Source organism: Sorex fumeus, unplaced genomic scaffold (genome assembly GCF_029834395.1).
Source record: "Sorex fumeus unplaced genomic scaffold, SorFum_2.1 ptg000063l, whole genome shotgun sequence".
Lineage (NCBI taxonomy): Eukaryota > Metazoa > Chordata > Mammalia > Eulipotyphla > Soricidae > Sorex > Sorex fumeus.
This window is the reverse complement of record NW_026606120.1, coordinates 50,984,995-51,011,232: the sequence shown is the minus strand read 5'-3', so window position 1 is coordinate 51,011,232 and position 26,238 is coordinate 50,984,995. Positions and strand designations below refer to the sequence as shown.

Below are 26,238 nucleotides of genomic sequence, written 5' to 3'. Positions count from 1 at the left end.
ATCTTGGCTAGGGCTAAGCTCAGAGCATGCATTCCAGTCCTGCAGGGCATCTCCCTCGCCTCCAAGAGCTCATTGGACACATGATTCAGGATCAGAACATTAGGGTTTGTTCTGCGTGTACCTAAGTGAAGTATCCTGAAGACCTGAAGTGGAGAATAAGTGGTTAGAGTAGGCGCAGCACCTCAGTCATTTAAGACTCCAAGCTTTGCTCTTGAATTAGGACTTGTTCTATAGGAAATACTTCGGATTCTTTTGGAATGACAAATTGAGGGTTTCTACCTCAGATTGAGACTCTTATTTTCTTTGGCTTTTGGGCCACACATGGCGAAGCTCAGGGCTTCCTGGCTCTGAGCTCAGGAATCACTCCTAGTGATGCTTGGGGACCATATGAGGTGCCAGGGATTATACCCATGTTGGCCACTTGCAAGGCAAACATCTTACCCACTGTAACATTGCCCTGGCCCCTGACTGAGATTCTTTAAGAACTGCTTTGGACCCGCTAGTGCTCAGAGATTGCTCCTGGCAGTGCTGGAGGGCCATGTGGAGCCAGAAGGATGCAGGGTTCCAGCCAGGCTGGCTGCATGGAAGGAAGTGCCACTAACCCTGTATTGTCTCACTGGCCCCTAGACAGCAAATTTTGCTTCACATGTGAAGGAGTGGATGGGGAGGGTGTGAGAGGCAAATTAATAATAATAGAGAGTTTTAAAGGGGTGGAAGAGTCTAAGGATGTAGTAAAACATTGAATTGTATGAAATTTACTTCTGTTTGTAACAAAACAATTTAAATATAAAATATGGAGAGGCCCCCCTCTCTCTATCATTCTTTCCCTCTCCCTTCTTCTCTCCTTTTCCCTTCCTTAGAACTTCCCAATAAACCCTGTTTTTTTTTTTTTATGAGAAAAAAAAAGAAAAAATATATGTAGAGGGGCCAGAGTGATAGTATAGTGGATAGGGCGCTTGCCTTGCATGTGGCCAACTTGGGTTTGATCCTTGACATCCTGTATGATCCCCTGAGCACTGCCACGTGTGATTCCTGAGTACAGAGCCCAGATTAACTCCTGAGCATTGTAGCCTGTGACTCAAAAACAAAAAAATGTAGAAAGTTCAAATTCGGTCAGCTCACTGTATTTTCTTTCTTTCTTTCTTTCTTTCTTTCTTTCTTTCTTTCTTTCTTTCTTTCTTTCCCCCCCGGTTGCAGGATGATGTCCAACTTTGGCTTTCTTACATCGTCTTCTGTAAGAAATGGGTGAGTACTGGGGTCAGGCCTGCCTCCCTGTCTTGGTTAGGCTGCTGTAAAAGCTTCGAGTGGGAGCTGCTGTCTGGAGCTGTTGCACTGTATCTCCATAACTGAGTGACTATTTAAATGATGTCCAAGGCAGCTGGGAAGGAAAGTAGCTTTATATGCATTTGTTCCATGAAGCTGAAAACATTTCAGAGACATTTAGAAAGTTCCCATTTGCCAGGTTAGATAAAAGACAATTGTGGATGGTTTTTCTTACCTCTAGCAGTAGCAGATCTTGCCCCATTGGATTTTAGCCTTGGGAAGGGAATAGTGCAGATTATTTATAGATTAAGAGTGATTCTCTTACTGTTCAAGAAATAAAATATTCCTTCCTCTTTTACAGGGTAACAAAACTCAGCTTAGCAAGGTATATTCTGCTATGTTGGCCATTCATTCAAACAAGCCAGGTATGGTGAAATCCTTGTCAGTTCTTCTGTTTTTTTTTTTTTTTCACTTGTCATATAGACTAGTTATCTTGGAATTTATTTTGCTTGATAAACCTAAAAGAAATAATTTTGAGAGTTTGTATTTGATCTTAGACATTTAATTTTCCCTTTTTATTATATATATTTTGGTTTTGGGGCCATACCCAGCAATACTCTGGACTTATTTTTGATTCTGCACTCAGAAATCACTCCTGGTGGTGCTTGGAGGACCAACCATATGGGATGCTAGAACTAAACCCAGGTTGGCTGTGTGCAAGGCAAGGGCTCTACCTGCTGTACCATCTCTCCAGCCCCAACGTTGGACATTTTTTTTTTTTTTTTGCTTTTTGGGTCACACCTGGCAATGCACAGGGGTTACTCTTGGCTCTGCACTCAGGAATTACTCCTGGCAGTGCTCAGGGACCATATGGGATACTGGGAATTGAACCCGGGTTAGCCGTGTGCAAGGCAAATGCCCTACCTGCTGTGCTATCACTCCAGCCCCAATGTTGGACATTTTTATGATCAAATAACTGCTTCTTGCCTCATCCCTGCCTACTAGCATTTGTTTCAGCAGGACTATTTTTCTCTTCTCTTGGGCCACACCCAATGGTGCTCAGGGGTCACTCCTGGCTCTGTGCTCCTTGGTTACTCTTGGTGGTGACTGCAATCCTCTGGTCTTAGGCCTGGAGAGATAGTATAGGAGTTAAGGCACTTGTCTTGCCTGCCGCCCACTCTGGTTCAATCCTTGTCACCTCATGGTTACCCAGCACCTTTAGAAACAACCCCTAAACCACTGCTCAATGTGTCCCAACCTCCCCATCCCCATCTCCCCCTCACCCCCCCCCCCCCCAAAAAATATAAGAGAAAGAAACTCTGGTTCTATGAGGGACATTTTCTTTAAGATGTCATATCTTTAGGGATCCTAGAAGACCCTTCTGTTTCAGAAGTTATGTGCTTGGGGCTGGGGAGATAGAATGGGGCAAGGGCACATGCGTTTCCCACGGCTGGCCCAGGTGTGGTGCCTGGCACTGCATGGCTTTGCGAGCATCTTCAGGTGTACCTCTGGCGGCTACCAAGCAGAACCAGGTGACCTGGGTGCTCCCTGGTTTCCTATGGCCCGAGTAACACTATAGCCTGGGGCCTTAGCATTGAACCAGCAGCTTGGTTGGCCGAGTTATTGTGAGAGTGGGCCCCTCCCAAGCACCTCTTGGGAGCCATTTCCCTGAAGTGGAAATGAAAACCAGAAGTGATACACTGAAGCCCAAAGCCCTGCTGAGTTTCCACCGTCTTTCATAGCTGCCTTAATCCAGATGTAGTTTCGTAGCTGACCTTACTAAATTTCTAGGGAAATATGTTGAATATTCATGCGAGGTTAATTTATCATGTAGGCCAAAGGACTTCCTGTTTTTCATTTTTTAAGTCCACACCTGGTGCTGCTTTAGGGCAGTTCCTGACTTTGTGTCTGGAAGTCACTCCTTGTGGTGCTTAGGGATCTGTGTGCAGTGCCAGGGAATCAAACCTTGGTCTTCTGTGTGCAAAACATCTGCTCAGCTCATTGGGCCATATTTCTAAAGTTCAAAAGTTTTTTTTGGGGCGTGGGAAGTGTGGTATCTGCCATACCCAGTGGTTCTCAGAAGCTACTCCTGGCTCTGTTTAGGGACGCTCAAGGGATCATGTGGTGCTGGGGATTGAGCTGGGGCCAGTTGTGAGTGAGGTAAATGTCTTATCTTCCTGTACTATCTCTGTGGCTCTTCAAAGATTCTAGGAAAATCAAAACAAAGTTAAAGCCATGATTCCGGAAGGCATGGTAAAAATTTTCACTTAAAATTCTGAGTTATTAAAATGAATGAGTTATGTTAAGTATGGGGAAAAGAGAAAAATAAGGGGACTGGAAAAATAGTTCATCAGGTAAGGCAAATGCCTTTTACATGACCGACTCAGGCCCCAGCGTCCCGTATGGTCCCCTCAGCACTGCCAGGAGTGATTCCTGAGTGCACAGAGAGGAATAACTCCTAAGCATTGCCAGGTTTCAGCCACCCTCCCCCCGCAAAAAAAAAAAAAAAAAAACCTAAAGGAGAAAATTTATTTATTTGGCCACACCTGACAATGCTCAGGGGTTACTCCTAGTTCTGCACCCAGGAATCTTTTGTGGCAGTGCTCAGGGACCTTATTGAATGCTGGGGATCATACCTGAGTCGGCCACATGCAAGGTAAACACCCTTCCCACTGTACTATCATTCTGGCCCTGAGAAAAATAATTTTACTTTTTTGATTCAATGATGAACAACATTTTAATTTTTCCAGCATTATAATACTTTTACAGTGATGGCTCAGTGGTAGAACACATGCTTTGTCTATATTAGAACTTGGATCTCGTATAAACCAAATGAGCAAGAATTTTGTTATCTGGCTGGCAGTATTTGTTGACCATTAGCCTGCGCACACGTTCTCATAGATGTTCACATTTACAGCATTACAGAAGTTTTTTTGTTTAACAAATGCTTGATACTAGGTTCTTTTTTTTTTTCCCCTACACCCAATGATGCTCAGGGGATATTGGTTCCGCACTAAGGAATTACTCCTGGCAGTGGTCAGGGACCATATAGAATGCTAGGAGTTGAATCTAGGTCAGCCATGTGCATGGCAAGCTCCCTACCTGCTGTACTGCTTTGACTCCCGTTACTGGTTGTAAATGGTATGATAAATAGAAGTCAAATATGAAAACGGGAGCACTACTCGTTACATGTTTGACTTGATTAATTTCTTGAAATGAAGTCTTTTTTTCTCTTGTAGCTTTGTGGATTATGGCAGCCAAATGGGAAATGGAAGATCGCTTATCTTCAGAAAGTGCAAGGCAGCTATTTCTTCGGGCTCTGCGCTTTCATCCAGAGTGCCCGAAACTCTACCAGGAAGTAAGCATTTGTGTTTATTAGATGAGCGTGATATTTCAGTTTGGTCCTTCATAGACTTTATTGTTAAAAAAAGTGCTCCAGGCGCGTGGGTGGGACACTTTCCTTGGAAAGGAAAATCCCTGGCACCCTGTGTGGACTCAGAGCCTGCCAGGGGTGATCCCTGAGTGCAGAGCCAAATGTGAGTCCTGAGAACCACCAGGTGTGGCCCCCAAACCAAACCAAACCAAATAAAAACTTCAGTTTAGGGCTGGGAATGTAACTCAAAATTAAGAGTATAGGATCTGTATGTATGGAGCAATAGCTCTGATCCCAAGCCATTCCCTCTACCCCAAGTCTTTGTTTTCATTTTTTTTGAAACACACCTAGTTGTGGTCAGGGCTTACTCCTGGCTGTGCACTCATGGATCCCTCTGAGTGGGGCTTGGGGGACCATATGTTGTGCTGAGGGTTGCACCCTGGTTGACCATGTGCAGGGCAAGTACCCTACCTGCCGTACTATCTCTCCAGCCCTGAAGTCTGATTTATAGAGGGTAGCAGGTAAGTAGGGGTCTCTTGGGTGAAAGGAGCCAGGAGGGTATTTCTTTACCAGTATTAGCTGTTGACTTTGTTCATTCTCCAGCTAGAGAGTAAGCTACTACCTTCTCATTATGGTTGGGGGACAGAGGGATTTGGACTGTCATTTTCGTGGGGAGAATTTTAGGATCACCTATGGCCACACCTGGAGGTGTTTTGGAGGTAATAGGACTACCTGGCAGTGCTCAGGGGACTGCGTTGTGCCTATTTATAATCTGGAGCCCCAAATATGCTAAACTTGTATGCTCTGACTTAAGCGACATCACTGGACCTTGTTTTTTTTTACTTTGAAAAATAATTTTACTTTTTTGATTCAATGATGAACAACATTTTAATTTTTCCAGCATTATAATACTTTTACAGTGATGGCTCAGTGGTAGAACACATGCTTTGTCTATATTAGAACTTGGATCTCGTATAAACCAAATGAGCAAGAATTTTGTTATCTGGCTGGCAGTATTTGTTGACCATTAGCCTGCGCACACGTTCTCATAGATGTTCACATTTACAGCATTACAGAAGTTTTTTTGTTTAACAAATGCTTGATACTAGGTTCTTTTTTTTTTTCCCCTACACCCAATGATGCTCAGGGGATATTGGTTCCGCACTAAGGAATTACTCCTGGCAGTGGTCAGGGACCATATAGAATGCTAGGAGTTGAATCTAGGTCAGCTAGAATCTTATGGTGCTCAGGGATCATTCTGTCGGTGCTTGAGGGACCATATGTGGTGCAAAGGATCAAAACCTGGGTCTGCCACATGCAGGGCAAACACTCTAATTTCTCAGGCCCCATGGCTTCTCATGTTTAAGATCCCTTATTTGTATCTCCTAATTGCTGATCATAGATGGTTAAGTACTTGTACCTTGTCACCTAGTTTGCCTAATAGAATAAAATAGATACCTGGCCTACATTTTCTCAGATAAAATATTTAACAATAAAAAGTGACATCTTAGATTCTGCAGCAATAGTACAGTGGGTAGAGCACGTGCCTTGCATGTGGTTCACTTGAGTTTGATCCTTGGCATCCTGTATGGTCCCATGTGCCCTGTCAGAAGTGGTCCTTGAGTGCAGAGCCAGTAGTAAGCCCTGAGCACTGCCAGGTGTGATCTAAAAGCAAAAACCAAAACAAACAAAAAGGCTACCTTAAGGGGCCTGAGAAATAGAATAAAGATTAAGGCACTTACCTTGTTGGAGCCAGAGAGATAGTCCAGCAGGTAGGACACTTGACCCTGCATACCAGTCCCAATGCATGCCATTCCATATGGTCCCCTGAGCACCATAAGAGTAATTCCTGAACTAAGAACCAGGAGGAAACCTTGAGCATTCCTAGGTATGTCCCCGCCCCAAAACAAAACAAAACAAAAGTTGATTTTTGAGAGGTTTCCAGTTTACTGTTTTCCTTCTGTAGTACTTTCGGATGGAACTGATGAATGCTGAGAAATTGAGGAAGGAGAAACAAGAATTCGATAAAGCCAAGATGGATGTGGTAAGCTCTGCTCCTCATGTATTGTCACTTGTATATAAATTGTGAGCCTGTTTGGGAGTAAAAATCTTTGCAATTTATTTTTTATTTTCTATGTAGTATAATCATGGCAGAGCCTGGCAAGCTCCCCAGGACGTATTTGATATGCCAGAAACAGTAACAATAATGGGTCTCATTCCCCTGACCCTGAAAGAGCCTCCAATATGGCACTATTGGGAAGGATGAGTAAGGAGAGGCTGCTAAAATCTCAGGGTTGGGATGAATGGAGACGTTACTGGTGCCCGCTCGAGTAAATCGATGAACAACGGGATGACAGTGATACAGTGACAGTGATGTAGTGTAATATTTGAGACTGATAGGTAGTAGGTTTAGTAATGAAAGGGTCAACACCTCCCTCTACCCCCCTGCCATACCATGCCAGGGATCGAAACCAGTGCCACATATGTATTTTCTATCACCAAGCGATATCTCTGGCTTGAGGGGTTTTGTGTTCTAGAAATAAACATTTGGGTAAGTTGAAGCGGTCTTTAAAATTATTACTGATGTGAGAGCCAAGTGCTGTTCTTTAATATTTATAACCTTAACGTCCTATTCGTTGCATGAAATAGGTGGTTGCTAAATTTCTTTTTCTTTCTATATAATTTTTTTCCTCATGAAAGAATAATTTTAAATAGGTTTTAGAATGTTAGAACTAAAAAAGGAAATTTTGTTTTCATCTACTTTTGTGGTTTTTAGCTCTAAACTTTTCTTTCTTTTTTTTTTTTTTTTGGTGGGGGAGGGAGTTTGGGCCACACCTGGGCAACGCTCAGGAGCTACTTCCACCTTGGTGTTCTGGGGTCTCTCCTGGCTATGTTCGGAGAATCAGGCCTGGGCCTCCTGCCTGCCAAGTGTAAACGTCAGTCCTCCTAAGCTGTCTGCCCAACCCCAATGCTGAACTTTTTTTTTTTTAATGTAGGAGTACGGCTGTTTATTCAGCCACTGATTAGGCTGATTGAATTAGGCATGAACTCCACATGAACTTTTTTTTTTGGAGTGGGGGGCACACACCTGGCTGTACTTACTCCTGGCTCTGCACTCAGGGGTCACTCCTGGCAGTGCTCAGGGGACCCTATGTGATGCTGGGGATTGAACCTGTGTCTGCCGTGTGCAAGGTAATTGTAATATTGCTCTGGCCCCATGAACTCTGTACTCGAGAGACGTATTTCATAGATTGGTAAATAAAACATGTGACACCTGACTTGCTGGTCAGAATGGAGACTGTAAGCCTTGTGGTCCTGCTGCCGTCTCGGAGCCTGAGAGACAGGTGGGAGAGCAGAGATTTTATGTTGCACATTTTGCAAGGGAGGGAACTGACCCAGAAAGACATGATGGGTGAGAGCTCATGGTCTAGGTCTGTTCATTTTCATCCGTGTGCTGTTTCTGCTTATTGGCATGCCTGTTAAGTTACGTTCCATTTAACACACTCTAGGCTGATCTTGATTATCCAGAGGAAGTGCTTCAGGGTGAATTGGCACGGATCATCTACAAAAATTCTGTGAACAAAATTAAAAGTAAGTATCTTGGAAGATATGATGGGAAAGTGAAGCATTCTGTTTCTTTTTAGGAAGGCTCAGCTTATTTTTTTTGGGGGGGGGGGTGGCGCATCCAGTAGTGCTGAGGGTTTATTCCTGCACTTACAGATCACTTCTTGCGGGTATTGGGGGACAGTATATGATTTTAGGTATCAAACCTGGGTTGGCTGTGTGCAAGGCAAATACCCTACCTCCTGCTTTGTTATTCCGGCCCTTCAGATTATTATTATTATTATTATTATTTTAATTAATTTATTTTTTGGACCACATCTGGCGTTGCTCAGGGGTTACTCTTGCCTTTGCAAAATTTAAATTTCCTAAATAAAATTTAGGAATTACTAACTCCTAGCAGTGCTCAGGGGACCATATTGGATGCCGGGCATCGAAACAGGGTTTGTGTACAAGGCAAACACCCTACCTGCTGTTGTGTTGCTCCAGCTCTCACTCAACTGAGTTTGAAAAATTGCAACTGATCTCTGTTCCAGTCCCTAGTACCACATATGGTTGAATCCCCCTATGAGCAGTGCCAAAGGTCATTCCTGAGCACTGCCCCTGAGCCCTGGTGGGTGTTACTCCAAAAGCAGAACACAAAAGCAGAAACAAACATACAAGCCCACCAGGTATTTGAAAACTCTAAAACATTCATAATGACTTTGCTTATATAGTGGACTGTGAGTTTTTGGTTTTGTTTTGTCCCATTTCCCAATTGGGGTTCATCACGTTCTTGAATTTAGGGACCCGGGATATGGTTCAAAAGGCTGGAGCATATGAGTTGCATGTGCCAGACCCTGATTTGGGTCTCTGGTGTCACGTGTTTCCCTGAACAATGCTGGCTGTGTGGCCCTGGAGGCCCCTGAACATGCCAGGTGCACCTCTGGTGGCCTGAGCATTGAAGCATCGCCATCCGTGGTCCTGACCTGACTGGTATTCTCATGTAGCCTTTCTGGGAGTAGTCCGAGGCCTCTAAGTCTGGTTCTAAGGCCACAAAAATAGCAGGGTGAATGTTTGGCTTGAAATGGTACTTTAGGGTTTTACTCCTTCCTCTCCTGTTTATGTTTTAGGTGCAGAATTTCATGTGTCATTGCTTTCAATTGCACAGTTATTTGATTTTGCCAAAGATCTGCAAAAGGAAATTTATGATGAGTAAGTAAGGATGTGTTTCCTATCTTCTTTTTTTTGGTTTTGGGACTACACCTGGCGATGCTCAGGGATTACTTCTGGCTCTGCACTCAGGATCACTCCTGGTGGTGCTCCGGGACCATATGGGATGCCAGGATTGAACCTGGGTTGGCCACTTGTGAATGTCCTACCCACTGAACTATCTCTCTGGCTACATTTTATTTTGAGGGGTTTTTGGGGGTGATTTGGGCCATACCTCTGTACTCGGGATCATATATGGTGCTGGGGATTGAACCTGGGTCGACTGCATACAAGGCAAACATCCTATCTGCTGTTGTAGCTCTCTGGCTCTTTGTTAAGGTTTTGAAATTTGGATATTTTGAAAGGGAGAAGGAAGGTATCACATTTAATCCTTAGAAGAAAGCTATGAATTTGAGGGGTTTTTTTGGACCATACCTGTCTGTGCTTTGGGGCTTACTCCTGGCTCTTGCTCAGGAATCACTCCTAGACCGGGGGGACTATGTGAGGGGCTGGGATCGAATCTGGGTCTGCTACCTGTAAGGCAGATGCCTTACCCACTCTACTATCGCTCCAGTTCCAAGAAAACTTAAGTTTTAGACCACTGTATCATGGTGAAAATGTCCTTGAAAAAAATTGTTTGACTCACTGACTTCTCTTGTGAAATAATTTGCCTTTGTTTAACAACAGATACATCCTTCCTTTAACATAAAGATTTGTGTTTCAGCTTTCTTGGCATTTCTTTTGTTCCTAAAATGAGAGAACTGTGCTTGGGCATGCTAGTAGTTGGGTGTTGCAGGTAGTTTTATTCAGCATCGAATCTCACAGTTTGGGAGTTAATTTTTTTTTTTTTAACTTCTTTTGCATCACACCTGGCTAATGCTTAGGGGTTACTCTTGGCTCTGTGCTCAGAAATTATTCCTGTCGGTGCTCGGGTGACCATATGGGATGCTGGGATTGAACCTGGGTAGACAATATGCAAGGCAAACGCCCTACCCACAGTACTATGGCTTTGGCCCTTGAGAGTTAATTAATAGGCCCTTGAGAGTTAATAATAGGCCCTTAATATTTCTACTGTGTGGCTATTTCCTTTTCCTTTGGGAGTGAGGTGACTCTTGGGTGGTGCTTGGGTCTCACTGGTGTCACTCCTTGAATACTTGGCCTGACCTAGCAGTATGGACCTGACATTTTCAGTACTTGGACTTTAGTGCTAAAGCCCCCCAGGGCCATGCCTGCCAGGTCTTGTGGACCATGTGGCTTCCTCAGAATATTCGGGGACACACACACACACACACACACACACACACACACACACACACGACAAGACAAGACACATGGGACCATATGCCCCGGGTTGACAAATCCTGTTTTTGAGCACAGGCCTGTGCTTGATGTTCTGAGTGAGGCTCCCAGAAGAGCCCCCCTGCCAGTGAACTCCCTTTCAGCCTGCAGGCCCTGCACACGGGGGACCCCCTCACGTGGGATTATGTGGCTCGGCGAGAGCTGGAGTTGGGGGCTCAGCTGGAGGAGCAGCAGCAGCCGATGACGAAACAAGCCAAAGCGGCGGCGGCGGACCGGAAGGAGGAGCGGTGCTGTGCAGTGTATGAAGAGGCGGTGCAGACGCTCCCGACAGGTGAGAGCCGCCGGGCCCTGTTGGGCTGGAGAATGGCTGGGGCTCGGCCTGAGGCTCCCTCTGCCCAGGCTGCGTCAGCTGTTTTCCCAGAGGCCTGTTCACAGTGTGCCTTGGCGTCCCATCCAGCTGGTTCCCTGGATGGTTAAGTGGTCATTTACTCGTTTGTTTCCTCCATCTCTCTTCCCCTCCTGTCCCTTCCTGGTTGGGATGTTTGGGGCAGTGAATGCCTGTGGCCTCCTGTCCTCACTGGGCCGTGCACACTGTCCTGTGGCACCCACCCTTGCGTCGTTGTGGTGTTTAGAAACGGGGTCATGCGTGGTGAGCACTGCAGTGTGGAGAGTGCTACTGGGACTTGAACTCTCGGCCTCATGCACCAAGGCAGGTGTGCTACTCCTGAGGTGTCCCTAGGCCCTGAGGGCAGCTTGCACAGTTTCCCTTGAGTATAGCGGTATTTATGTCATGTGTTGGGAAATGGTAAAAGGTAAAGGTAAAGGCCCTCCCGTTGATCGTCGATTTGCTCGAGCGGGCCCAGTAACGTCTCCATTGGAGACTTTGTTGTTACTGTGTCTGGCATATCGAATACTCTCGGTAGCTTGCCGGGCTCTCCGAGAGGGGCGGAGGAATCGAACTCGGGAAATGGTAAAGCAGAAGATTCTTCACCTTTTTTTAAAGCTTATTATTTTATTTATTTATTTATTGCTTTTTTTTGGGGGGTGGGAGTCACACCCAGCAAAGTAACCCACAGGGGCTACTCCTGGCTCTGCACTCAGGAATTACTCCTGGCGGTGCTCGGGGGATCTTATGGGATGCTGGGAATCGAACCTGGGTACCCACCAAGGCAAATGCCCTACTCGGTGTGCCATCACTCTACCCCCTTTAAGCTTTTTTTGAATCACTGTTAGATATACCCTTAAAGGTATATCCAATCATGATTGGATTTCAGTCATACAGTATTCCAAGACTGATCCCTCTGCCAGTGTACATTAACCAGCACCAGTGTCCCCAGGTTCCCATCACCCCATCCCCCACCCCTTACCTATAGAGGTGCTTTTCTTTCTCTCTCTCTCTCTCTCTCTCTCTCCTTTTTCACCTTTTGATACAGATTTACTTTTAAAATTTGTAACAATGGAGAATAAGGGTAAAAGTGTGTGTATGTTTGTGTGTTTGTGTGAGTGGTTTTTTTTTTTTTTTTTGCTTTTTGGGTCACACCTGGCGATGCACAGGAGTTACACCTGGTTCATGCACTCAGGAATTACTCTTGGCGGTGCTCGGGGGAACCTTATGGGATGCTGGGAATCAAACTTAGGTCGACTGCGTGCAAGGCAAACGCCCTACCCGCTGTGCTATCGCTCCAGCCCTGAGTGTTTGTTTTTTAAGGCTTTTTTCCCCCTAATACTTGAGGTGCTTATTTTTTTTGCTTTTTGGGTCACACCCAGCAATTCTCAGGAGTAATTCTGATCTCTGTGCTCAGGAATTACTGCTGGTGGTGCTGGGAAACCATATGGGATGCCAGGGATTGTACCAGGGTTGACTGCGCACGGCCAACACCTTACCCGCTGTACTGTCACTCCAGCCCTCATTTGGTTTTTGTTTTTGGTGGGGGTCCTCCCAGGCAGTGGTCAGATTCTCGGATTCTTGGCCAACTGGGCCAGTGATTCATTGCTTCTTGGGCCCTTGGAGATTCTGGGGGCCTCCAGGACTGCACCCAGCAATGCTTGGGCACTGGATGGTCCCAGAAATTGAACCCACTGGACAATCTCTTGACCCCTATTTGCTAATATAAGTGATAATCAAAATCCCGCCCCCCACATACACATTATTAGACTATCTTAAATTCTTGTTGTGTGTGTATGTGTCCCCCCCCCACCCCACCCCCAGTCAGTGTCAGGGATGGAACCCAGGATTTCACACATTCAAGGCAAGTGCTCCACTGCTGACTTATGTTCCCACCTGCAGTTTAACTCTTCTCTTTTTAGGGGGGTGTGGTGCGGGTAGGCTTTGGACCACACTCAGCAGTGCTCAGGGCTTACTCCTGGCTCTGCATTCAGGGATCACTTCTGGCTGGGCTTGAGAGACCGTATGTAGTGCTGGGGATCAAACCAGGGTTGGCTGCATGCAAGGTAAATGCCCACCTTGCAGTACTGTCTCGTGAGTCCTAAATTCTTAGAGGAATTTTTCCTTTCAAGAAAAATATTTGTGGTGATGGTTAAATTAAGAATTGGTAATCTGATCAGCTCAATCTTTGTGACTTTTCCAGAAGCCATGTGGAAGTGTTACATCAGCTTTTGCTTGGAAAGGTTTAATAAGAAGACAAGTAGTCAGTTTCTCAGAGAGAAGGTAAGGATTTTATGTGGTTTTGGTGATCAACTAAAAGGGAGTTTCTTAGAAAAGAACATTCATCACAGCTCTTTTGTGGTCCGGGACAGCATCCTGGAATTTTATTCATTGCTGCCCTTTCTCCTGTGAATGAAATGTTCTTCTGAAGGCCTTGAGTCTGCTCTGTACAGTTGGGAGGTGTCCTCCTGCTGTTCTCTGCTTCCTGCAACTGCCCAGCTCGTCCTCACCCTGCCCACTGAGTTCTCTCTCCTGCCCTGAGCTGCTTCTGATGTACCAGAGACCACAAACTCCTGTTGGGATCTTTTGAATCAACTGTGGGATTCTTCTGGTTTCAGAGACTGGAAAGAACCATGACTGCTTTCAGGAGAGCACACAATCTCAAGCTTTTACCAGAGTTCCAGTACAAGCAATGGGTAAGAACGTGGAGAACATTGATTCCAATTGGTTTGTGCTGGTTCATGTGTTTTGATACATACAGTTACGAGTTTCTATATTTTTGGGTAGGTAATCCCGGAAGTGGAATTGCTGGATCTTATAGCACCTCTCTTTTTAATTGCTGCTGTTTTATATGGGCGTGGGTTTTTTGGGCTCATGCATGCAGCATCTGTCAGGGCTGGCTCCAGAGGCTCTGGGCTCTGGGATCTCTCACAGTGGGATTTGAGAGACCATATGCTGTGTCAGGGATCCAGCCATGCGCCAGGCAAGTGCTTTACCTGCAGTACGATCTCTTCAGTTGGATATTTTTTTATTTTTATTTTTGGGATTTTTGGGTTACCTGGTAATGCTCAGGGCTTACTCTCCTGGCTTTGCACTCAGATGTTACTCCTGGTGGTGCTCAGGGGACCATGGGCTGCTGGGGATCGAACCTGGATCGGCCACATGCATGGCAAGCTCCCTGCCCACTGTACTAACACTCCAAACCCCAGTCTGATCCTTTAGCTTCTTAATGAAGCTCCAGGATGTTTTCCAAAATGTTTGCACCAGTTTCTATTACCAGCAACAGTGCATCAGAGTTTCCTTTTTCTTCACACCCTCTCCTACACTTATTTTATTTGTTTGTTTGTTACGGGACCACCCCTGGTGGTGCTTAGGACTTAATCCTGGTTCTGCACTCAGGAGTCACTCTTGGCAGTGCTCGGGGAACCATATGGGATGCCAGGGATCAAGCCCAGGCCAGCTGCATGCAAGGCCAGTAACTCTACTGTTTCTCCAGCAACAGTTTAAAAAATGAATTAAAAATTAATGAATTAATTCTCTTGTTAAGCTTAACATCAAAATACATTTTAAAAAGGTTATATCAGTTAGCAGTTAGAGCCATAGCATCAGAGCCAGGTGACCTGAGCATGTCTTAGGGTGTGACCCAAAAAGCCCCTTCCTCCCCTATAAAAAAGTTATCAGTTTATAGTATGTCAATATGGATTTGAATAAATATATTTATTTCTGTCACACCACAAATCTATTTTTTTGCGGGGGGGAGGTTCCACTCTTGGTTTTACTCAGGGCTTACTTTTGGCTCTGCCCTCAGGGATCACTCCTGAAGGGGCTTGGAGTGGGATGCAGGGATTGAGCCCGGGTCGTGTGCATGCAAGGCAAACACCGTACCTGTGTACTATTGTTTTGGTCCTCATTCCACAAATCTTTATTAATTTTTTTCTCTAGGTTTTATTTTTTTAAAAAATATTTTTTAATGAATCACTGTGAGATGATACAATTACAGACTTACAAACTTTCATGATTACGTTTCAGTCATACAATGATCAAGTACCCATCCCTCCACCAGTGCCCATTCTCTACCACCAGTGTTCCCAGTATCCCTTCCTCACCCCCCTACCCCCCACCGCCTCTTGGGTAGGCACATTCTGTTTTACTCTCTCCTTTAGGACTTACTCCTGGTTCTGTTATGGTTTACAATATAGGTAGTAAGTGGCCATCATGTCTGGTCTATAGTCTACTTTCAGCACGTATCTCCCATCCTAAGGTCTCTAAGCATCATTCACTTAGAGGTCTCTAAGCATCATTCACTTAGTGGTCCCTTCTCTATCCCAGTTGCCTTTTCCCCCAGCATGTGAGGCAGGCTTCCAAGCTGTGGAACAATCCTCCTGGCCCTTTTATCTTATTTTCAGAATCTTGCTTGGTGGGTGCGCATTGTAGTATTGCAAATTAGTTTATTAACAACATAACTTTCAAATTATTTAGATCCTCTGTTTTTTTGCTTCTTCCCTATTTTTGTTATCGCCTGGGGATAGAAGCAGGGAATTGAAGAATTTGTGTGTGTGTGTGTGTGTGTGTGTGTGTGTGTGTGTGTGTGTGTGTCTTTCTAGCTCTGGTAAGAGTTCAGTGAGAACGCTGAAACTGCTCCCACCCGAGCTCTCTATTTGCCTGTGTTGTTTTGCTCTCCTTTGTGAATTTCTCAGCAGCGCTCTGTCTTCTTCAGATTCAGTTGTTGCTGGACCATGCCTGCATGAAGGAAGCCCTGGAGGTGGCTGTGGCGGGGACAGAGTCTTTGAGCAACTCGGCAACCATGTGGCAGATGAAGCTGCAGGTGCTGATTGCGGCCAAGAGCCCCGATGTTGCTCTGCTCTTTGAAGAAGCCCTAGGAAAGCTGAAACCCCAGGTCTGACTCGGAGTTTTACATTTCATTTTGTTTGGGAAAAGCTGGCAGGATTTCTGCCAAAGCCCATTGTCTCAAGAGCACTGCCTGGAGAGTGCTTTTGTGCTTTTTTTGGTTTTGTTTTGTTTTTGGCTACACCCAGCAATGCTCAGGGGTTACTCCTTCCTCTGCACTCAGGAATCACTTCTATGGGAACCATGTGGGTGCTGGGGATTGAACCCTAGTTGGCCACATGCAAGAAGCACCCTACCCACTGTGCCATCTCTCTGGCTCCTGAGAGTGCATTTGTGGCTTGACACAGGAGTGCAGAGTCAAAGAATTTGGGCTGGGATGTAGAGTACATGCTCAGATGGGTGAGGTCCTGGGTTTGATGCTGGCACAGGAAAAGGAAGAAAAGATTTGTTTTCATTTAATAGTCTGTTTTTGATTTTGTGTGTATGCTTTCCTGGTGCTTGAACACACCATGAGGCCTTCTGTTTGCTGTTGAGCTGCCTCCCTGACTCTCTGTTTCTAACTCATTATTAGAAAATGGACTAAGTGATGTAAAAATTCCTGTTCCTTTGAGGTCTCTTGTAAGAGAGATCTATGGATAGGATATTATTCTCGTGCATTCCCAAAGCTGAACCTAATATTGAAACACACCTATATTTCTGAACCGTAAAGCTTTTCAATGAATCTCTTTTGTTAGCAGGAGGAAAAAACAAAAAAATCCCAAAAGGATTCCAGTGGGGGCAAAAATTGTAGTTATTGTTTGATTGCTCATCTGGGTGTATCTCTGGGACCTAGTGGAGATCTGGTCATTCAGCAACATTGTTTAGAATTTGTGTGTGGGTCCTGGATAGCAGAGTGAAGGCCAGGCTGTGTCCAACTAGCTGTGGACAGCTAACTGTTTACTTACCTTACAGGAAACCGATGGGAATAACTGTAGGCCAGGCTTCCCCAACTAGCCCCCTAGAAGAGAACTAGGAGTAAGAGGAGAATATTGCTGGGAGTGACTTGTGGAAGGTGGCTTGGGTATTGACCCGCTCTTCCTGCTGACTCCTTCGAGTTCTGTCACAGTGAGGGCAGCCCTGGTGACAGAGCCCTACTGTTTATTCTCTCAGGAAGGAAATAGATCCCTATTGTATATTCATTCTCTTAAAAGGAAAATAGACCACTATTGTATATTCTCTTAGGAGGAACCTGTCTTTATAGCGATTGTTTATAAAGTTTAGTGCTAAGCTGTCATTTTCTAATTTTTCCCCCGCTAACTTTTGTGTGCAGGACTGTCTGCCGTTGTGGATTTCTTGGGCAGAGTGGAGTGAAGGGGCCAAAAGCCAGGAAGACACTGAAACAATCTTTAAGGTATTTGGAAGGGCCCTGTTCTAAGTTTGTAGTCTGTTGTGTGTGGAGAATGAGCAGAGAGGTGTAGTAACTGGCTAGCTTTAGGAAGATTTCTTTCTTTTCTTTTCTTTATTTTTTTTTTGCGGGGGGAGGGGGAATTCTTTTATTTATTTTATTGAATTACCGTGAGATACAGTTAGAGTGCTTTCATGTTTGAGTTTCCGTCTTATAATGATCAAATATCCATCCCTTCACCAGTGCACATTTTCCACTTTCAAAGTCCCTAGTATCCTCCCCACCCCAATCCCAAAACTTCCACTGTGTGGCAGACAGTTTCCACAATTTTCTCTACTTTAATTACATTCAATATTTTAATACCAGTCCTGCCATTATTATTTGGAATTTTCTCGCCACCTCTCAAAACTGCCGAAAAGGCAATGCTAGACAGTTTATTTTGTATTGCTTGTTATGAATAGCATATGATGTTCTGTGGCCGCAAGAGTGGCTACGTGCTCCTGGAATTCCAGAATTTTGATAATTTGGATCTGGAGAGATCTCTGCAGTGAGGTGCTTGGTTCTGAGAGTCTGTTGTGTGTCTCTGGATCATGGCCGTTAAGGAGCTTAAATAGCAGCCAGATGCAGTTTGTGGGTGTCATCTCAGGGTCCCACTGGGGCTGGGAGACAAGGGACCGGCTTCTTCCCTATCCTATGAGGCATGGCGTTTGCCGTTACTGCTCCCGGGTACCTGGACTTTTCGCTGGGTTCTGGAAGGTGGTGGCCTCCAGGATTCCTAGGGGGCAGGCAGAGGGACAGCACTTGCCCCTGTCTGAAGTAGCCCAGTGTAATCGACCTGTTGCAAAGTCCGGAGGCACCTCTGCAGCGAGCTGCTTGGTTCCGAGATTCTTTTGTGTGTCCTAGGAAGGTTTCTATAGTATACATTCCCATGCACTCTCATTGAGTAGCAGGAGATGATTTTGGAAAAGTTGTCTCCTCCCAATCTCCCTCCCCCCCACACACACTTTCTTTTCTTTTTGTTTTGTTTCTGGCTTAGGGACCACATCCAGTGGTGCTTGGAAAGCTCAAACTCTGTTCTCAGGGATCACTCCTGGCAGGCTCAGGAGACCATATGGGGTGCTAGGGATCGAACCACACCCTGGCAGGCAGGTGTCAGGACTCTTACGGTGGGGGGATGCGCACCATGTGTTACACAAACCCGGGCTAAAGCAAGTGCACTACCTGCTGTACTATCACTCTAGCCTTAAATTTTTTTCTATTGTAACTATGTGTTTCCTTACAATTTGGTTTTTTATTTTATTTTTTCTTTTATAGAAAGCTATTTTAGCTGTCACTGGCCCCAACTCAGTCACTCTGAAGGTTAAGTACCTGGATTGGGCCTATAGAAGTGGCGGCTACAAAAAGGCGAGATCTGTGTTTAAAAGGTAATTCTGAGATGTTTTGGGTTTCTCTGTCCCATACTATTCTCATGCCCCTGATTACCTGTGGCAGAAACTGAGGAAGCAAGTTTTTCAAAAGTTCCCCCCTCTCCCTTTTTTGCATGATAAAAAGCATTATGGGAGAAGAAAAGAGATAATGAACTACTTTAATTCCATCATTAATAGAAAAAAACTCAATATTTTGTATTTTATTTTAATTATTTTTAGTGAAGGTAGGTAGTTTGTATTAAACAAAACTTGCTTAGAAGGATGTTAGAGGAGAGAAAGAAGGGAAAATGTGTGTTCAGGAGAGAACACAGGTTTCTCCAGGCTGAAAATATCCAAGCAAGGATTGAGATATGTGTTTAGGGGAGATTATGGGCTTGAAGAGCATGACTGTTTTATTTTAAAAGTTACTTTTCGTAATGGCAGGGTTGTGACTCAGTGGATGCATGCTTTGCATGTATGAGACCCTGGGTTCTGTCCTTTCCACTTGTGATCCCTGAGGCCCTAACAGTATATATACGATGTCCCATGTGCACAGCCAGGTACATGTGAATAGCACTGCACTGTAGCACTGTCCTCCCATTGCTCATTGGTTTGCTCGAGCGGGCACCAGTAACGTCTCTATCGTGAGACTTTTTGCTACTGTTTTTGGCATATCGAATACGTCACGGGTAGCCAGCTTGCCAGAATTTGCCGCATGGGCTATAATATTTAGTAATTCATTATATCCTAACCTTCCATCAAAACAAACAAAAGAATGTTAATCCAAGACACAGTAAAATATCCAAGTAAAGTATCTAAACATTTACTCCGGCATGGGAGAGATTATCAAGGCTAGAAAGAAGTTGACTAACCAGTCGTTGGCTTGGAGACAGTAGAGGAGACTGCCAGTCTTGGGAGGTGGTAACACGGCAAGCTATTCTAGAACCACACCCTGGCAGGCAGGTGTCAGGACTCTTACGGTGGGGGGATGCGCACCATGTGTTACACAAACCCGGGCTAAAGCATGGGACCCCTATGAGACCATAATGTCGAGTGTCATAGCCAAGGGTATGTGATCCCAGCCATTGAGCAACAAGGTGGAAGTTGCAGCAAGGGGGTGGGGGGAGCATTTAGGAAGAGGACAGGAAGGAAATAGATAGGAAAGAGTTTAATGGGGGTTAGTCACTGGAGATTGGAAGGTTGAAAACGAATGGTGCTTAGGCTTTGCTTGCATTGCATTTGCTTGCATTGAAGTCACCCAGTTTCTCTTTAGGTTTTTGTTTTTGGTTTTTGTTTTTAAGCCACACAAGGTGGTACTCAGTCAGAGCTTACTCCTGACTTGGTACTCAGGGATCACTCCTGGTGGGGCTCAGGGAACCATATCTGGTGCCACAATGGATAGAACATGGGTCAGCTTGGTGCAGGGCAAGCTCCCTATCTGTGGTACTTTTTTTCTTTCTCTCTTCTTTTTTTTTTTGGCCTCACCTGGTGCTACTCAGGGGTTGCTCTCCACTCTATAGAGGGGTCATTCAGTGCTGGGGATTGAGCATAAAAAGCATAAAGAGCATGCACTCCAGCTGAACCACTCACTCAGGTCATGATGGAACTGCGTGTTGTGTATTTATGGGATGTAAGAAGCTTTGGGTTACTGTGGAAGACAGCAGTCTTTACCCCTCCTTCTAAAACACACTCTCTCCTTCCCCACTTTCTTTAAAGTTTACAGGAAAAACGCCCCTTTACAGTTGAGTTTTTCAGGAAAATGATCCAATTCGAAAAGGAGCAGGTAAGTGTTCAATTTGTATGCATCAAAATTTTTATTTATTTTTTCACTTTTGGGCCAAATCTGGCACTGCTAAGGGCTTGTTCCTTGCTCTGTGCTCAGGAGTGACCCCTGGTGGCAGTCGAGACTATATATGGGATTTGAACTGAGGTTGTGGCTGATGTCACTGCATGCAAGGCAACCCACCTTTCCTGCTGTACCGTAGCTTCTGCCTCTGTCTACATTTCTTTCTTTTTTTTCCTTTTTTGGGTTACACCCGGTGATGCTCAGAAGTTAATCTTATAATCTGGCCCTGTACTAAGGAATTACTTCTGCCAGTGCTCAGGAGACCATGTGGGATGCTGGAGATTGAATTTGGGTCAGTCGTGTACAAGGCAAACACCCTACCTGCTGTACTCTCGCTCTGGCCCCTGTCTGCATTTCTCGTCTTGGAAAGTGGGTGTGGCGATTGTTAATCTGTGATGGCATTTTGTTTCTTCAGAAGTTTTATTACGGGGCCAGAGCGATAGTACAGTGTGTAGGGCATTTGTCTTGCACTCGGCCGACCCAGGTTCGATTCCCAGCATCCCATATGGTCCCCCCGAGCACCACCAGGAGTAATTCCTGAGTGTAGAGCCAGGAGTAATCCCTGTGCATTGCTGGGTATGACCCAAAAAGCAAAAAAAAAAAAAAAAGGAAAAAGTTTTATTACAAGCTGGGTTGTAGATCAGTATAAAGCACATACTTTGCCTCCCGGGGTGTGATCCCTGGCATCATTCAGAAAAACAGAAGTTATGCTACTGTATACGTTTCTGATCCTTTTGTCCAATTCCCTTTTCAGAGAGATAACGTAGGAATAGGTACAAGCAAAGAGGAGACAGTATTTGTCCCGAAAGCAGGCAGACATGTCAGTTGCCTTAGGAAACTTTCCCTGCTAGGTGGAGCGCAGTCCCTTACCTTGCTTCCTCCACAGCACCCTATTGTCTCTGTATTGGGGTTGTAAGATAAAGAACAGACACCCTATCTTGGAGATTTCTTGCCTTTCCAAGCACTACTGGGCACACCTGGTGAGACTTACCTGACTGCATGTGCGGTGGGTTAGAGCTTAGACTGGGTGGTGCTGGGGATCACCTGGCCATACTGAGTTAGGGGTGTGCCACGTGGTGCTGGGGATCAAGCTGGATTGTGCTCCAGCCCTTTGAACCATCTCCCCAGCCCGGTGCATGATTTTTTTTAAATTAAATTTGCTGGTGAGGGCTGATAATAGAAATATCTCGGTGAAAATAATACAATACCTAAATGTGTTTGTAATCTCCTGTTTTTTTTCCCACAGCCAGCCGTTTTATTTATTTATTTTTATTTTTATTACAAGCTGGGTTGTAGATCTTTTTATTTGTGTGTTTTTATATACATGGTTTTGTATTGTTGTATTTGTGACTCTACACCACATGTTTTCAGTATTGCTTGTAAGTGCATTCCTGTGTTCTTAGTAGGTTTTTGTTGTTTGTGTTTTGGGCCGCACTCAGCAGTGCTCAGGGGTTACTCCTGACTCCGCACTCAGAAATTACTGCTGGCGATGCTCTTGAACTGTATGCTGGGGATGCTGGGGATCGAACCCAGGTCGGCTAAATGCAGGGCAAGCCCTACCTGCTCTAGTATTGCTCCTTCTCATGAGCAAGGAAGCTCCTAAGGCTGGAGGGCTTCAAAGAACTTTTGAAGGTCATATCATTAGTATTTAGTTATATTTTGCCTATAGACTGTTTTTTTTTTTTTCCTTTTTGGGTCACACCTGGCAATGCACAGGGGACCATATGGGATGCTGGGAATCGAACCCGGGTCGGCCGCGTGCAAGGCAAATGCCCTACCTACTGTGCTCTCTCTCCAGCCCCAACCTATACACTGTTTTAAGGTAGACAGGATTCATTTATGCCAGAGCCAGATATTTAAAAAAGAAGAAATCCTAGCCATAGGGACTAAAACCTTCCCCGTTTGTCCCTTAGTCCAGTTCATCCCTTAGTGCTTTTGTATACATTTTCCTGTGATGCTGCCCACATTTCCCCAACTGAGAATTAAACTGAGATTTTAATTTAACTTAAGGCTACCATGCCCAAGTGCTTTTATTACTATTTGACATTTATATCACTCTGGTAAGTAGTTCATTTCACTTTCGATTAGATGAAAACCTGACTCTTTGTCTTAAACCCCACCCATTCTCCCTTTCAATTAATAGCTAGGTGGTAGCTAACTTAAAATGGGATTGAATGAATTTGTGTCATATAAATGAGATGATCTGATCATTTTTGCTAGGAATCCTGCAAGATGGCGAATTTAAGAGAATACTACGAGAGAGCTTTGCGAGAGTTTGGATCTGTAGATTCTGGTGAGTAAACCTCATTCTGAACACCATTCAATAGGTCTCTGAATGCAACTTCTGGAATCTATTCAGTCTGGGTGGATAAGTGGCACTTTTCTTTCTGGATCATGGTCCTCTTTGAGAATAAAACTGGGGTTCTTTCCTGATCCTGGGCTTGTCGCTCACTTGGTATGTAAATAGTAATAGACATAAAGTTTATCATTTCAGGTTTACAAAGCTCCTAGGATCTGGAGTCTTCTTAGTAAAGATCTCTGGACTAGAGAGCAGTTTGCTTGCTTTATTTCATTTAATACATGTAATATTTAGGTGCTGGAGTGATACTTCAAGAGACAGTGCATTTGCCTTACATGCAGTCAACCCAGGTTAAATCCCCTGCATCCCGTATGGTCACCCCAGCACTGCCAGGAGTGATTCCTGCGTGCAGAGTCAGGAAGTAACCCCTGAACATTGTTGGGTGTAGCCCAAAGAACTTAAATATTATAATGAAAAGTGAAAAGTAAATTACATAAGTCAGTTCAAAAAGGATTGGGAGGGACCGGAGAGATAGTACAGCATGCACCTGACCTCAGTTCAATCCCTGGCACCCTTTATGGTTCCGTGAGCCCCACCAGGAATGATTCCTGAGTAAGCACTGCCAGGGTTGGTCCAAGAAGGAAAGAAAACAAAAAGTATTGGGAGTTATATAGTAAAGGGTAGTGGGATGCTATGACACCTGTCATTGGCTGTTACCACAATGTCCTCATTTGGAGGAATTAAAAATATCTGGTTATAAGTTATTTCATAAAAATTTGTTAATATATGAACTTAAAAACTTGCTTGTGTATATAGCTTATCTAAAAAATATGCTTGTTCTTACAAGATTTCATTGTACCTTTCCTGGTGAAATGAGTGAAAACATTTTTACTCAAGCAAGTTTTATTAAGAATGGTCACTGTCACTGTCACTGTCCTCCCGTTGTTCATCTATTTGCTCGAGCGGGCCCAGTAACATCTCCATTGTGACAATTGTTACTGTGTTTGGCATATCGAATATGTCCTGGGTAACTTGCCAGGCTTTGCTGTGCGGGCGAGATACTCTCCGTAGCTTGCCGGGCTCTCCGAGAGGGGCGGAGCAATCGAACTCGGGTCAGCCATGTTGGCCGCTTGCAAGGCAAATGCCCTACCCGCTGTGCTATCACTCCAGCCCATTAAGAATGGTAACAAGAGTATAACAGACTTTCTGAGATTAGTTTATCCTGATAGAGATGTAGCAGACTCCTCTTTAAAATAGTGTGTTTTTGAGTTTATGAAATAATATATCCTGTTATGATTAAAGTGAAATTTTGTACTTAAAATTTTTTATTTTGGTTGAAGTATTCCATAGGATCCTTGCGAAATTATATAGGAATTTAAATTTCTTAAAAATCTTGCATTGACAGGGCCAGAGAGATAGTGCAGTGGATAAGGTGTTTGCTTTGCAAGCAGGTGACCAGGTTTGATCCCCAACACCCTTATGGTCCTTCAAGCACCACCAGAGGTGATTCCTGAGTGCAGAACCAGGAGTAACCCTTGAGCATCACCTAGTATGGCCCAAAAAATCAAAAACAAAAAAAAATTTTTTTTGTATTGAATCAATAATAATCATTTATGTTTCTCTGACCCTTATCTGTCTCTTGTCTGATTACATACTTACAGTACTATTTTTTTGTTCCCTTTAAAGACCTTTGGATGGATTATATCAAAGAAGAATTGAAACATCCCCTGGGTAGACCTGAGAACTGCGGGCAGATCTATTGGCGAGCCATGAAGATGCTGCAGGGGGAGGCAGCAGAGGAGTTTGTGACTAAACATGCGATGCACCAGGCCTGCCAGTCGTGAGAGGAAGAGCGTAGCCCCCCCCTGGAGCCGCAGTGCTGGGAGGAAGAGCGCAGTCTTCCCCTCCCAGAGCGGAAGTTCTGGGAGCCGCTCACCTGCTCCGGTCCCGGGTTCATCTATTGGCCACTGAGAGTGGGCAGACAAGATGGCTCTCCGGTTTTGGGACACACCTTAATCTTTTTGATGCATAATATTTTATGCTTAGAAAAGAGAAACATTCTTCATTGGCCAGAGGCCTGACCTAACTGTAGGTCCTACGTGTTTTCTAAAATATATGGAAATGATACCAGTGAGTGTCTTTTACTATCCCTGCTTCACTATGAATATTTATACGTAGGGATGAGCCACAATGGAGGAGAAGGTACAGCTCTGTTTGTTTGGTACAGTTCCATGTGTTTATTCTTTGGTTGGGTTTTTGGGGCCATACCCAGTAGTGCTCAGGGTTTACTCCCTTACTCCTGGCTCTGCACTCAGGGATCATTCCTCAAGGAGCTCACAGGACAATATGGGGTGTCAGGGATTGATCCTGCTTGACTGCTTATAAGGCAAGCGCCCTACCCACCCAACTGTCTCTCTGGCCTTTATTCTCTTACTACAAAAGTACACGTAGTATGCATTTGTTGTAGAAAATCACTGTCACTGTCCTCCCGTTGTTCATCGATTTGCTCGAGCGGGCCCAGTAACGTCTCCATTGGAGACTTTGTTGTTACTGTGTTTGGCATATCGAGCATGTCACGGGGAGCTTGCCAGGCTCTGCCGTGCGGGCGAGATCCTCTCGGTAGCTTGCTGGGCTCTCCGAGAGGGGCGGAGGAATCGAACTCAGGTCGGCCATGTTGGCTGCGTGCAAGGCAAACGCCCTACTGCTGTGCTATCGCTCCAGCTCCATTGTAGAAAATATGGAGTGAATAGAAGAATTCGAAGAAAAAGTATCATACAGTACCATTATTTGGATTGTAAAGTTATTGAATTTGGTTTCCTTTCTCAGAATTGGATTTCTACCATCAGATCCATTTGTTCCCAGACATATTTGACCTACTACCCCCTTTTCAGAAAAATGACTCAGTGGCCTCCTAGAAATCACCCTTGTTTAAACAAAGCACTCACTGCTATCACCAGAGGCCACTATTGCCTGCCTGCCTGCCTGCCTGCCTCTTACCAGCTCTCTTTCAATCCTTAGAGGGCGCTGTTGCCCACTTTTGGAAATAGCACAGCACTGACTTTTTCAGTTATTCCTTTTTATTTTTTATTTTATTTTTTTGTTTTTTGGGCCACACCCCTGGTGATGCTCAGGGCTTACTCCTGGCTCTGCACTCAGGAATTCCTCCTGGTGGTGCTCGGGGGAACAAACGGGATGCTGGAGATGGAGCCTGGCTTGGCCACCCTACCTGCTATGCTATTGCTCTGGTCTGGCCTTCATCAGTCATTCTTTGAGTGTCATAGCAGGAAAGAAGGGAAGCTCTGTAGGATGAGGTAGAGGTGGGAGTTACAGCTGATGCGCTGAGAGACTGGTTCAGGTGGCAGCAGATGTCGGGCATTGGAAAA

General features: G+C 44.9%; 1 protein-coding gene across 1 annotated transcript in view; it reads left to right on the top strand.

Annotated features, from left to right (window-relative positions):
• UTP6 (UTP6 small subunit processome component) overlaps nt 1-24,958 on the top strand; it is a 34,011-nt gene extending 9,053 nt beyond the window's left edge. Inside the window, exons 5-19 of the mRNA XM_056127307.1 lie at nt 1,198-1,245; nt 1,625-1,688; nt 4,503-4,621; nt 6,603-6,680; nt 8,146-8,227; nt 9,310-9,391; nt 10,831-11,018; nt 13,276-13,355; nt 13,691-13,768; nt 15,790-15,969; nt 17,230-17,310; nt 18,619-18,728; nt 20,427-20,493; nt 22,777-22,849; nt 24,542-24,958. Of these exons, the coding sequence (XP_055983282.1) occupies nt 1,198-1,245; nt 1,625-1,688; nt 4,503-4,621; nt 6,603-6,680; nt 8,146-8,227; nt 9,310-9,391; nt 10,831-11,018; nt 13,276-13,355; nt 13,691-13,768; nt 15,790-15,969; nt 17,230-17,310; nt 18,619-18,728; nt 20,427-20,493; nt 22,777-22,849; nt 24,542-24,699 (1,488 nt within the window). The 3' untranslated portion in view covers nt 24,700-24,958. The remainder of the gene's footprint in view (nt 1-1,197; nt 1,246-1,624; nt 1,689-4,502; nt 4,622-6,602; nt 6,681-8,145; nt 8,228-9,309; nt 9,392-10,830; nt 11,019-13,275; nt 13,356-13,690; nt 13,769-15,789; nt 15,970-17,229; nt 17,311-18,618; nt 18,729-20,426; nt 20,494-22,776; nt 22,850-24,541) is intronic.
• The last annotated feature ends 1,280 nt before the right edge of the window (nt 24,959-26,238 follow it).